General features: G+C 65.6%; 1 protein-coding gene across 1 annotated transcript in view; it reads left to right on the forward strand.

Moving 5' to 3' along the window:
* Rimbp2 (RIMS binding protein 2) overlaps window positions 1-12,199 on the forward strand; it is a 39,302-nt gene that overhangs the window by 6,062 nt on the left and 21,041 nt on the right. Inside the window, exons 2-6 of the mRNA XM_013023196.1 lie at window positions 6,646-6,854; window positions 7,406-7,541; window positions 8,358-8,434; window positions 9,233-9,342; window positions 10,751-11,563. Coding sequence (XP_012878650.1) covers window positions 6,646-6,854; window positions 7,406-7,541; window positions 8,358-8,434; window positions 9,233-9,342; window positions 10,751-11,563 — 1,345 coding nt within the window. The remainder of the gene's footprint in view (window positions 1-6,645; window positions 6,855-7,405; window positions 7,542-8,357; window positions 8,435-9,232; window positions 9,343-10,750; window positions 11,564-12,199) is intronic.

Genomic DNA, 12,199 nt, shown 5'->3' on the forward strand with positions numbered 1-12,199 from the left:
AGAGCACAAGGCCAAACAGAGATGATGGACAGCGCCCAACTGAGGCAGAGAGAGGGGAGTAGCCCTCCCGGGGTCACAGAGCCAAGGTCACGGAGCCAGGGTCAGAGCCGGGGTCACGGGGCCGGGGTCACGGAGCCGGGGTCGGAGCTGGGAGGATGGCCCCTCTCTTGGGGGAGCATTTCCCCAAGAGGAGGTGGAATGTCATTCCCAGGGCTGTGCATTTTAAGGGTGGGCGCTCCTGGCGAGGTGGTGTCTGCAGGCCCAGGGAGAGGAGAACTTAGGAATCAATGCCCCTGGGGTTGCCTCCTGGGCACTGTCCCCGGCCGGCCTTCTCCCTGCTTTCCTCGGAGCCCTGGAGGCTGGGGCGTGGAGGGAATGACCCCCATGTCCACCCACTGGCTGGGACACTTCTTGTCCCTGGGTCTTGGGTGTTGTCAGCCGCTTGGGAGGTGAAGGCAGGCGGGGCAGAGCTCTGAGGTCAGCTGGGGGCAGCTGTACTTCAAGTCCTGCTCATGCTGGAACAGCTGCCCCCACCGGCCAGCACCCCCCAGGGGGCGCTGCTGAGCCACCGCCCGAGCCCTGCCTCCAAGCTTCCAGTCCCCAGGCGGTGGGTGAGGCTGCCTGGGCCTCTGCCCTGACCTTTGTCCCCAGTAGAGGAGTCGCCTTGGCCCGCACTGCCTTTCCAATCTACTCTCCCCTGGGGAAGCGGCTGTCATCACCGTGCAGACACTGACACTGAGTTTAGAAGCGTCCGTTTTGTGAATGAATGGAGGGCAGGGCAGGTGTGAAGAGTAGATGCCCGGCCCCCCCCCACCGCAGACCACGCCCCGGACGTGGCCTGCTCTCCCTCGCCCGGAGCTAGTCCCTTCCCCTGTCCCCCGGGTCTGTGGTCAGTGCGGCCCTGTCCTCCCCCATCCCCTGGGTCAGTGCGGCCCTGTCCTCCCCCGTCCCCTGGGTCAGTGTGGCCCTGTCCTCCCCTGTCCCCCGGGTCTGTGGTCAGTGCGGCCCTGTCCTCCCCCGTCCCCCGGGTCAGTGTGGCCCTGTCCTCCTCTGTCCCCCGGGTCAGTGCGGCCCTGTCCTCCCCCGTCCCCCGGTCTGTGGTCAGTGCGGCCCTGTCCTCCCCCGTCCCCCGGGTCAGTGCGGCCCTGTCCTCCCCCGTCCCCCGGGTCTGTGGTCAATGTGGCCCTGTCCTCCCCCGTCCCCCGGGTCTGTGGTCAGTGTGGCCCTGTCCTCCCCCGTCCCCCGGGTCAGTGCGGCCCTGTCCTCCCCCATCCCCCGGGTCAGTGCGGCCCTGTCCTCCCCCGTCCCCCGGGTCTGTGGTCAGTGTGGCCCTGTCCTCCCCCGTCCCCCGGGTCTGTGGTCAGTGTCCTCCCCCATCCCCCGGGTCAGTGCGGCCCTGTCCTCCCCCGTCCCCCGGGTCAGTGTGGCCCTGTCCTCCCCCGTCCCCCGGGTCTGTGGTCAGTGCGGCCCTGTCCTCCCCCGTCCCCCGGGTCAGTGCGGCCCTGTCCTCCCCCGTCCCCCGGGTCAGTGCGGCCCTGTCCTCCCCCGTCCCCCGGGTCAGTGCGGCCCTGTCCTCCTCCGTCCCCCGGGTCAGTGCGGCCCTGTCCTCCCCCGTCCCCCGGGTCTGTGGTCAGTGCGGCCCTGTCCTCCCCTGTCCCCCGGTCTGTGGTCAGTGCGGCCCTGTCCTGTCCCTGGCCTTTGGGCGGGCTGCAGCGGGCGGGGGTGGAGGCGGTGCACAGGGGGAGCTGGGCGTGTGGCTGTAGTGCCGCGTGGCCTGGCTTGGGCCCTGGGGAAGGCCACGTGGCTGCTCTGAGCAGTGTCCTCTTTGTCCGCCCCTCTCTCTGTGGCGGCCCTGCCCGGCTCTCCGCCCAGAACGCCCTGGACTGCATGCAGGTATTCAGATGCGCTCCCCGTGTGTGCGCTGCTGTGTGCTGTGCCCCCGTCCCAGGCAGCCGTGAGCCTGGGCCGCCTCTGTGGCCTCCCTCTCCCGCTGGGCCTCCTGACGGGTGGGGACCTGGGTTCTGAGCCGGGAGCCGCGGGGCAGAGCGCGGCTCCCGGGACGGGATGGCCCAGCGCACCGTGTCTAATGCGGTCATGCTCAGGCTGGCCTGTGAGCTCAGGTGACCGCAGGGAATTAGCGGGGCTGATGTGGGGGAACAGCACAACTGGGAGACCCAGGACCCAGCCGGGGCTCACAGGGTCGGCACCACCTCAGGCCTTGGCCGCAAGCTCCCTCCCTGGGGGGAGGGGTCTGGGCTTGCGGGGGAGGGAAGGGAGGGCCGGCCCCTGACAGCCGGGCTGGGTGGTGAACTCGGAGGGGTTGTCTGGAGGGGGAGCGAGGGCCAGCCCGTCACCTGGAGCTCGTCAGAAGCTGGTCTCAGCGCGGCTGCAGCGCGGTGGCTGCCAGCTCCCCGCAGGCCTGGCCCGGCGGGCATCCCCCGCGACGGGGCTAGGGAAGGGTGAGCAGTGCTCTGAAGAGACGCTGTCCAGGACTTACAGCCAAAGCCGCAGCACGTCCCAGCGCCCTGCCTGCTGTGGAGTGCCGGTGGATGCACGGAGGTCAAGCCCTGCCCTCCAGGCTGCGGGAGCACGGTCCCAGGAAGCAGTTCTGCCTTGCGTCTCATGCTGCATGTTGCCGGGCAGCTGTCTGTGGACCGCATGGCCGGTCCCAAGCTCCCTCCCTCGCCCAGCTGACTGCAGTCACCACCACAGATGCCCAGGAAATGCGGCGTTAGATCCCTCAGCATTCGGCACTCAGCTGCATGGACGTTTCTGAGCCCGGCTTCCTGGAGTAACAGAGGAGGAAGTGTCCACTCGAGACACTGGACGGACTCCAGCCCCAGGGCCGGGAACAGTAAACCACCTACCACAGAGCAAGGCGGCTCCGGTGAGCTGCCAGGCCAGCAGCTGCTCACAGAGGGAGGCCCAGAGGCCGGACGAGGCAGAAGGGAGATGCACGGAGCACCTGCCGAGCCCCGGGAGAGCTCTAGAGCACGCCCAGTCCCAGCGGGCTCCTGGGTGGCTTATCACCACAGTGTGCAGTGGATCGGGTACCACCTGTAAAATCAGAGGAGATTGTGAGCTAACTCCACATTTCTCAGATTAAACAAGCTAGGCACACATGTGGGAGCCATTTATCCAAGGACGAATTGGCTTAACCAGCCTCGAGGACAGAGCCAGCCTGGTAAATCACCTCCAGGGCACTGAGAAGTCTCTGCAGAGAAGGCATATTTTAGGGACACAGAGTGAGAGAGACAGGGACAGGGACAGGGAGATTGGCCTCGTGTACAGGGGCGTCTGCCACGCTTGCTCCTTGCATGGATCCTGGCATCTTGCCCTTGGCACGTGACTGTCTTCCGGTGCCGGTCCTTCGCACTTCTGCAGGCATGTGCTCCATCTCTTCAACACCCTGGGTCCCCTCTCCCGGAGCAAGTCTCCCCGTGGACCCTCAAACTGGCCTGGTTGGACACAACGCTGCACACGGCCCTCCTGTGAGTGGGGGAATAGCGGGCACGGCGTGTTGTTGGATATTTTCCCGAGCCTCTATAAATACCCACGTTCACATTTGCGAGTCTCTGCTGTTTGTTCCAATTATAGAGCGTTTGCTGATGATGAACCATCTGTCGCTGCCGTGGCCAGGGCTCAGGCACCCTGCCCTCCACCTTCTGCGAGGCACACACATACACGCATGCACACATGTGCACACACACACGCACAGAGGCCAGGTCCCCACCCTCCTCCTCATCCCCAAGCTGGGACTCCATACTGCTTTGATTCCTGAAACTTGTGTAGCCATCTAAACACGCCGGCTGGGGACCAAAGCAGGGCTGCTGTTCTCCCCGGGTCTCCTGTAAGAGGGGCCCTGCGGGCGATGGGAGGTACGCAGCCCGGCTCCCGCCTCCGAGTGGTCCAGGTCCTGGACAGCCAGCCACAGCCAGATCTGCTGATTTGCCCGTGTGACAGGTTGCGGCTCTCAGACTGTTGGTGTGGAGCTGGGGGGCTGGAGGCTCAGCTGCTGCTCACGGCACAGGACCGGGTGAACCAGGACAGATACGGATGAAGCAAAGGCTTCTGGAGAACACACCATGCAAGGATCGGCGACCCGGGAGGGGCCGTGCGGTTCCTGTGTGACAGCCGCCCGGCGGGCCTCGGGGTCCAATCCCTCCAGGTCAAGATCTGGACTTGGTGCCGCGTAAGAGCCCGCCCTGGGCCTGGCCCTGACCGTCCTGGGCCTGTCCTCCCACGGGTGGCCATCTGTGTGTCTTGAGCATGTGAGCTTTGTCAGGGATGCTGGCGTCTCCATCCCTCACCTCGCCTGGACTCCGGCCGCCCCGACTGGCAGGCCTCGGCCGTCGGTGGAGCCCACCCCCACGGTGCGGTGCGGCGCGGTCTGGCGGCCTCTGGCCCCCACTCTGCCGGGGCTCTCGTGCTGGGGACTACCGGTTCCAACACTCGGACCTTTCCGGTTGCACATCTTGCTAGGCCAGGGCCTGGGCGGCTACGGCCTCAGGAATCTGCAGGCCATCCACACCACCCAACCCCGGCTGCCGCTCTTGTGGGCACAAGGCCACGTTCCAGACACAGCCGCTGTGTGCAGGAAGGATGGGCTTGCCTCTGCGAGGTGACTGCATCAGGGCGACCCGGCCCTGCTCCCAGGAGCCTCTGGCCCCGCAGCCCCCTGAAGAGCTCAGCTGAGCCCGGGCTGCCTGCCCGCCCTCCTGCCCGCGCCTGTTTGTCTGTTGTTCCCAGCCAAGGACCTTGCCTGCCCTGGAGGGCTCCTAGCTCTGTCCTCAGGGCACCAGGGTCCCTGCGTCGGCGGGGCCGGTGACCCGGAGGGAGTCTGCACGTGGATCCCCGCGCCCTCGCCCGCCTGCCCCGCTCCCCAGCCCCGAGGGCTGCTTCTGCGCCATTCTCAATGGAGTCCGCTACCTTGGCTCGGCTCATTCAGCTTTTTAAAAGAAGAATCCTGCTGATTTTTTTAATGAATTGAAGAAATTAATTATAGACTTGGGACTTTTAAGGTTATTTTTAGAAGCCCATGATCTCAGACATAAATAGCACTTCATTCTGGACGAAGTAGCTGAGGCATTTAATGTTTGCGGTGGAGAGGGGGGAGGAAGAGAAGACAAGCGGGCGGGGGAGAGGGGGCAGGAGCATGAGGAAGGGGGAGCAGCGAGGGGGAAGGACACAGGGCGGCCACTGCTGAGCCTGGACCAGGACATCAGCGTGGCTCACAGCCCTGCCCTTGGGTCCCACACACCTATGTGGAAGTGAGCAGCAACTGAGTGCGGACCAGATACGGGAGCTGGTGCCGACAAGACCCGGCACCGATGTGCTGTTGGAGAGACGGACAGGGTTTTCCAGCCACGGGGCGGGGACAGTCCTGGAGCAGGAGGCTGAGCCAGCCACCGCCGGTCAGGAGCTGGCACACCGGGCACCGCGTCCACACATCAACTCAACAAGTGATTTCTGAGCACCGACTGCGTACCTGGCGTGGAGGACGCCCGTGGCCAGGAAGCAGAGGCCGGAAGCTTCGTGTGTTGGACAGACAGGAAGCAGGGATTGGGAGCTAGCGGAGCAGGCGGGGTGTGCTGAGGAGGCAGAGGGGTCCTCGATGCCCGTCCTCGGCCACCTACGCTGACGAGTTCCAGAACTCGTGTCCCGGAGGGAACGGGAGAGCGCCTCACTCACCAAGCCTGTGTGGGACCGCAGCCACGCAGGGCCTGGAAGGCGGAGAGGTCTTCCAAGCCCGGCCAGGGCTGGGCACGGCTGCCATGCCCGAGGAGGGAGCTTGCTGGTCCGGCCTTCTCCTGTGTGTGTTCCCTTCCCGGCCCCTGGGTATCGGATGGCAAATGGCAGCCATGTTGCTAACCCTGTATTGTTCAGGAGCGGTGTTCTTGGGGGGCTGTGATGCCAGGGGTGTGTGCTGGGAGAGAGCGTCGCATGCTGGCTTAGCAGCTGAGCTGCTCCCCAGTCAGTGCCCTGCCCCAGCCTCACACTCCAGATCTCAGCCAAGGCAGAGCATGCCAACCGCACAGCGCCGGGCTGCACACGGAGCCCAGAGCCCTCTGAGCCAGGCCGGCTGAGCCACAGACTGCTGCCACCTCCGCACCTGCAGGTCCTCAGCCGGGCTGCCTGGAACCTGAGATCAGACGCTGCCCCACAGCGGTGCTGAGCAGAGCCTGGCTCCCCATGCACACCCCTCACGCGTGTACACAGAGCACAGGCACACATGTGCACACGGGTAGATAGATGCGTGGCAGATGCACACAGCACATACGTGTTCACGGACACACAGCACCTACATGCACGGGGACACTACACATACATGTTCACCCACACGCACAAAACACATGCAGGTGTGTGACACACATGCCATTCACATACATTCACAGGCATGCAGTTGCACACAACATGCATATATGACTGGAAACAGCACACGTGTGCATAGGCACACAAGGCAATGCAGCACACATGTACACCAACACGCTACACACATGCACATCCATGCTCACGCAAGCTCATGTGTGTACACTCACAAGCACACACATGCACATCCATGCTCACACAAGCTCATGCGTGCTCATCCATGCACACCCCCTCCCCCGAGGCCCCCGCTGACCCCATCTTGTCTTTGCTGTGCAGTCCAAAGTTCGAGAGCTGGAGGAGAAATGCAGGACCCAGAGTGAGCAGTTCCACCTGCTCTCTCGGGAGCTGGACCGGTTCCGGCAGCACGCGGGCAGGACCGACCTGCTGGGCGGCGGCCTGGCGTCCCTCCTCGACGCCTCCCTGGCCCCTGGAAAGCCTTTCCCCAAGTTCATGAATGGATTAGCGACCTCCCTAGGTAAAGGTCGGTACGGACTCCCCGGCTGGGTGGTGGTGGGCAGGTGAACCGGGGGCCCCGGGACTGGGCGGTGAGGCCTGTGTGGCAGCAGCCCCCCTGCGTTCGGGGCGCTGTGGCAGGTCACGGGCCAGCACAGGCTGCCGCCGTGCACACACAGCATAAGGTGGCTGCTCTTTGTGGGCCCAGTCCACAGAGGGGAAACTGAGGGAAGTCTGGCCCCAGAGTCTCTGCTGGCCGCTCCCGTGTGGCCCCCTGGCCTTCGACCCCGGCTCTGTGAGCCGTCTCTGCTGGGGCTTTTCCCCTCCCTTCCAGGCCACACTTAGTGGCGCAGTGACATTTTGGTAAGTTCTCCCCAGAGGTCACCCTGGCTTGGCTGGCAGGGAGGGGCAGCCCGGGCCACCATGCTGGGATGGAGATCTTGTCCTGGCTGTGGGGCCTGAGTGCACCCTGCCCTGCCCCTCCCCAGCAGCAGCAGCAGGAGAGCTTGTGCAGAGGCTGTGGGCCGCAGGCCGATCGTCATCGTGACCGTCACTATTGGTGTTTAAACGTAGAGAGGAGCAGTCTGGAGGACTCCGAGGGACGCTGTGCTGTGACAGGGGACTATATTCCGCTGTCCAGGGACAAGCCGGAGCCTTCGTGTGCCAAGCCTACCTTCCTGCCTCCGGCCAGCAGCCCAAGATGCAGAATTGAGTCCGAAGTGAGTCTTGCAGGGCGGCCTCTGGCCGCGGTGTGCTCTGCTTCGGGAGCACGGAGACGGCTCACCTGTCCTTCCTGCCCCGCCTCCTCCTCCCTCCTCCCTGCTGCCTCCTCCCTCCTCCCCCTTCCCCCGCCCCCTCCCTCCTCCCTCCTCCCTGCTGCCTCCTCCCTCCTCCCCCTTCCCCCTCCCCCTCCCTCCTCCCTCCTCCCTCCTCCCTGCTGCCATTCATTCCCAGAGTCCTACGGTGTCTGCGCGGGGAGCCCCTGCAGGCAGGCAGCGCACTATCTGGTGGTGATGCGCTGCACCCGTCGGCATTAGAAAGCGAGGCCCCGTTGAAGGTCCCGAGGACAGATCAGGCCTCCTGTCCTGGTGTGGGGGACGGGGAGGGGGCTTCCCAATATCTGGGTCCCACTGCATCCATGAGGAGCTGGTGTGGGAGCCGAGGCCTGGGAGGTGGGCAGAGGCTGCCCATGCTGGCCTCCGTCATCTCAGGAGCCTTGGGGCGGGTCGAAGGTGGGCAGCGATGCGGCTCACTGCTGTCTTCTCCAGACAGCCTGGCCTGGCGGTGTCTGGGTGACTTTGTGGAGGGTCCCCACCCCTGGCCTCTTTCTGAACTCCTTACAAGTGTCACTCTGCGTGACCAGGGCTGCGTGGGACAGCGCCTCTGTGACCCAGGCTCCTGCACAGGCCCAGGACGTGGGCCTCCCATCTCCAGGGGGTTCTGAGATGGGGGGATCTGCTTTCCCCAAGCCCCGGGGAGACTGGGGGAGGATCCATGGGCTGTGGCAGCCCACAAACATGCGTTGTCCCCAACAGATGGATAATGAACGGAACTCCAATACCTCAAAGCAGAGATTCTCGGGGAAGGTGCACCTCTGTGTGGCCCGCTACAGGTAGGGTGCCGGGGGAGGTGCTGTCTGTGGTCCTGAGCGCCCAGCTCAGGCCCGGGCGCAGGCGCGGGCGCAGGGACACCGGGGCAGAAATCATGGGGCTGGCAGGTCCAGCGCCTGAGCCCAGCAGGCTCCTCTGGGGCCACAAGAAGACGGCGCTCCAGCCAGGCCATTGAGAATGACGGAGGCACAGGGCTGGGGCGTGGACCGGCCCACACGGGGGCACAGGGGGACAGAGGGCTCTAGGTGGACAGCTCACCGTTGGGGGACGGAGGGCTCTGGGCGGGCAGCTCACCCCGGGGGGGGGGGGGGATGGAGGGCTCTGGGCGGGCAGCTCACCATCAGGGGACGGAGGGCTCTGGGCGGGCAGCTCACCCCGGGGGGGGGTGGGATGGAGGGCTCTGGGCGGGCAGCTCACCGTCGGGGGATGGGGGGCTCTGGGCGGGCAGCTCACCGTCGGGGGACGGAGGGCTCTGGGCGGGCAGCTCACCGTCGGGGGATGGGGGGCTCTGGGCGGGCAGCTCACCGTCGGGGGATGGGGGGCTCTGGGCGGGCAGCTCACCCCGGGGGGTGGTGGAGGGCTCTGGGCGGGCAGCTCACCGCAGTGACCTTCTGCCAGAGTAGGAGCCCTCCGGGGAGGCCCCGGTGTCCACCCAGAGGAGTCACCAGCCCTGGCTGTCTCGGGTTTATAGTTTTGGGGGACAGTCGTGAGCCGTGTGCCGTGCCAGTCGGCTGCCGGGGCTGGGCTGGGAGCAGCACCTGTCTGCGGCCGCTCCTGAGAGAGCTGTGTTCCATCCTCAGCTACAACCCCTTCGATGGACCCAATGAAAACCCCGAAGCCGAGCTGCCCCTCACGGCGGGAAAATACCTCTATGTGTACGGAGACATGGACGAAGATGGCTTCTACGAAGGTCTCTGTGGGTTTGTGGCTGCCGGTGGCAAGGCTGGCCGGTCTGTCCAGCCGACCAGTGTGTCTGACCCCGGGACCCCTCCCGGGCCCCCGAGCTACCCCCTGCCCCACCCCCGCGACCCCTCCCGGGCCCCCGAGCCACCCCCTGCCCCACCCCCGCGCCCTGCCCCCCCACTCCTCAGAGTTTTCGGAGTCCCTCTGTGTTCTCTAACTCAGGTGACCCCTGGCACTCGGCAGGCGGGGGCGGGGGGAGGTCTCTGCAGGGCTCATCTCAGCCCAGCTGCCCAGCAGCTGGGGCCCACCTGTGGCCGGGACCCTCGCTCCCGCTGTCCCTTGGGACCCAGCCGGGGTGGAGTGTGTGGGGGAGGTCTAGGACCTCCGGGAGACTGAACCCACGAGGTTCGAGTTCTCTGCATACAACGGTGCAGTGTCTGCACGGCACCTGCGTAACCTCGCACCAGCGCACGTTCTGAGCTGTGACGGATGCGCTGCCGTAGTAGCCCCACTGTGGCGCTGTGTGGGTTACAGCAAACACAGCGCCACAGTCAATCCAGTGTAATTGGCAGGTAAGTCGGAGTTACGCTGTACTGTTTAGGGGCTGCAGGCAAGAAAGTCTGTACCTTTGCGTACAGACGGAAACGCCCCTGGTACATACACGTACATATCAGTCAGGGTGGTGGGTGAAACTTCCTGTGGAAGCCCCGATACCTGCGGCTGATTGTGCTCCTGCTCTCTTTTCCCTGTCCACCCCCAAGAAATCCCTTCTGGGCCCTTGTTGTCAGGGACAGGGCTTGGCCGTTGCAAGAGCAGCTCTGGGCCCCTGCGGGGGACTCTGCTGGCCATCACTGCTGGGGTCTGCTGGCCGTCACTGCTGGGGTCTGTTGGCGGTCACTGCTGGGGTCTGCTGGCCATCACTGCTGGGGTCTGCTGGCCGTCACTGCTGGGGTCTGCGTCTGCTGGCCGTCACTGCTGGGGTCTGCTGGCGGTCACTGCTGGGGTCTGCTGGCCGTCACTGCTGGGGTCTGCTGGCGGTCACTGCTGGGGTCTGCTGGCGGTCACTGCTGGGGTCTGCTGGCGGTCACTGCTGGGGTCTGCCTGCAGGTCCCCCCATCCTTCTCTGCCCTGTCACCTGTGCTAGTTCAGGTGAGGTGCTGGGTGCCCTCCACCTTTCGGGCACCTGCTTTTGTGATGTCACAGTTGCCTTTCCGGCGGTGAGTGTGCGTCGTCCACGCTGAGCCGCTACTTCGCCCTTCTGGGGCGGCAGTCATGTGTGTCCTAGAGTGGGCACAGGCTCACCACCGGGGCTCCAGCCTGCCCCGGGACGTCGTGAGCCGTGGCCCGGACCCCTTCTCTGGGACTTGGGGGCCCGGGGGTGAGGGTGGGCTGATGCCAGCCTTTGCCCCTGACAGGAGAGCTGCTGGATGGGCAGAGGGGCCTGGTGCCCTCCAACTTCGTGGACTTCATCCAGGATAATGAGTCGCGGCTGGCGGGCACTCTGGGAAGCGAGCAGGACCAGAACATCATCAACCATGCGGGCCTCGGCCTGGAGGACGGACACATCCTCACGCTCCACTCCCCGACCCTGGTGGGCCCGGCCGTCACCGACAACGTCGGGGGGACGCTGGACGTGAGCATCGACGACATCGGAGAAGACACCGTGCCTTACCCCAGAAAGATCACCCTCATCAAGCAGCTCGCCAAGAGCGTCATTGTGGGCTGGGAGCCGCCAGCCGTGCCGCCCGGCTGGGGCACCGTGAGCAGCTACAGCGTGCTGGTGGACAAGGAGCCCCGCCTGAGCCTCACCCTGGGCAGCAGGACCAAGGCCCTCATCGAGAAGCTGAACACGGCCGCCTGCACCTACCGCATCTCGGTGCAGTGCGTGACCAGCAGGGGCCGCTCGGACGAGCTGCAGTGCACCCTGCTGGTGGGCAAGGACGTGGTGGTGGCCCCCTCGCAGCTGCGCGTGGACAACATCACGCAGATCTCCGCCCAGCTCTCCTGGCTGCCCACCAACAGCAACTACAGCCACGTCATCTTCCTCGACGAGGAGGAGCTGGACATCGTCCGGGCGGCCAGGTACAAGTACCAGCTCTTCAACCTCAGGCCCAATGTGGCCTACAAGGTGCGGGTTCTGGCCAAGCCCCACCAGATGCCCTGGCAGCTGCCTCTGGAGCAGAGGGAGAAGAAAGAGGCCTTTGTGGAGTTCTCCACGCTGCCCGCAGGTGAGCCAGACCTCCGCCTGGTCCCCGGGGAAAAGGCACCCAGGGGTCCTGCTGCCGGCGGGGAGCGGAGCGGCCGGCAGAGGCGGCTTCCCCCGGCAGCAGCCACCCGTGGGAGGATCGTAGTCCGAGGCTGGCCTGGGAAAACACAAGACCCTACCTGAAAAGTGAAGTGAAATGGCTGTGAGCGTGGGTCGCGTGGCAGCGACCCTCCACGCCCCTGAGTCTCCACGAAAGCCCAGCGCGGCCCCGGGCCGTGCCGCTGGCCGTGTCCCCAGCCTGCCCGTGGATTCTGAGAGGAGGAGGAGGAGGACCTCGCGTGGTTCCACACAGCGGAAGCGCTCAGCCCTGCTGACCAGCTCTTGTCTTTTGGTTGTAAATAAGGACCTAGGGCCGGGGCCGGAGTGAGTGAGAGGCTGCCACAGACGGCGCTCTGGGCCCTGGCACGGCGGGAGACAGGGTTCCTCTAGCCCGTCTCCCTGGTTCCCAGGCTGCAGAGGGCGACGGGCTCCTGGGAACAGGACAGCCCGCTGGCCGCGCCGTCTCCACGGACAGGGTGGGGGCGGCCCCGGCCCGCCTGGGACCACGGGTGGGCCGCGGTGCCAGCGCATGGCAGGTTCCTGACATGAGGACGGCCGC

This window comes from Dipodomys ordii, unplaced genomic scaffold (assembly GCF_000151885.1).
Source record: "Dipodomys ordii isolate 6190 unplaced genomic scaffold, Dord_2.0 Scaffold66, whole genome shotgun sequence".
Lineage (NCBI taxonomy): Eukaryota > Metazoa > Chordata > Mammalia > Rodentia > Heteromyidae > Dipodomys > Dipodomys ordii.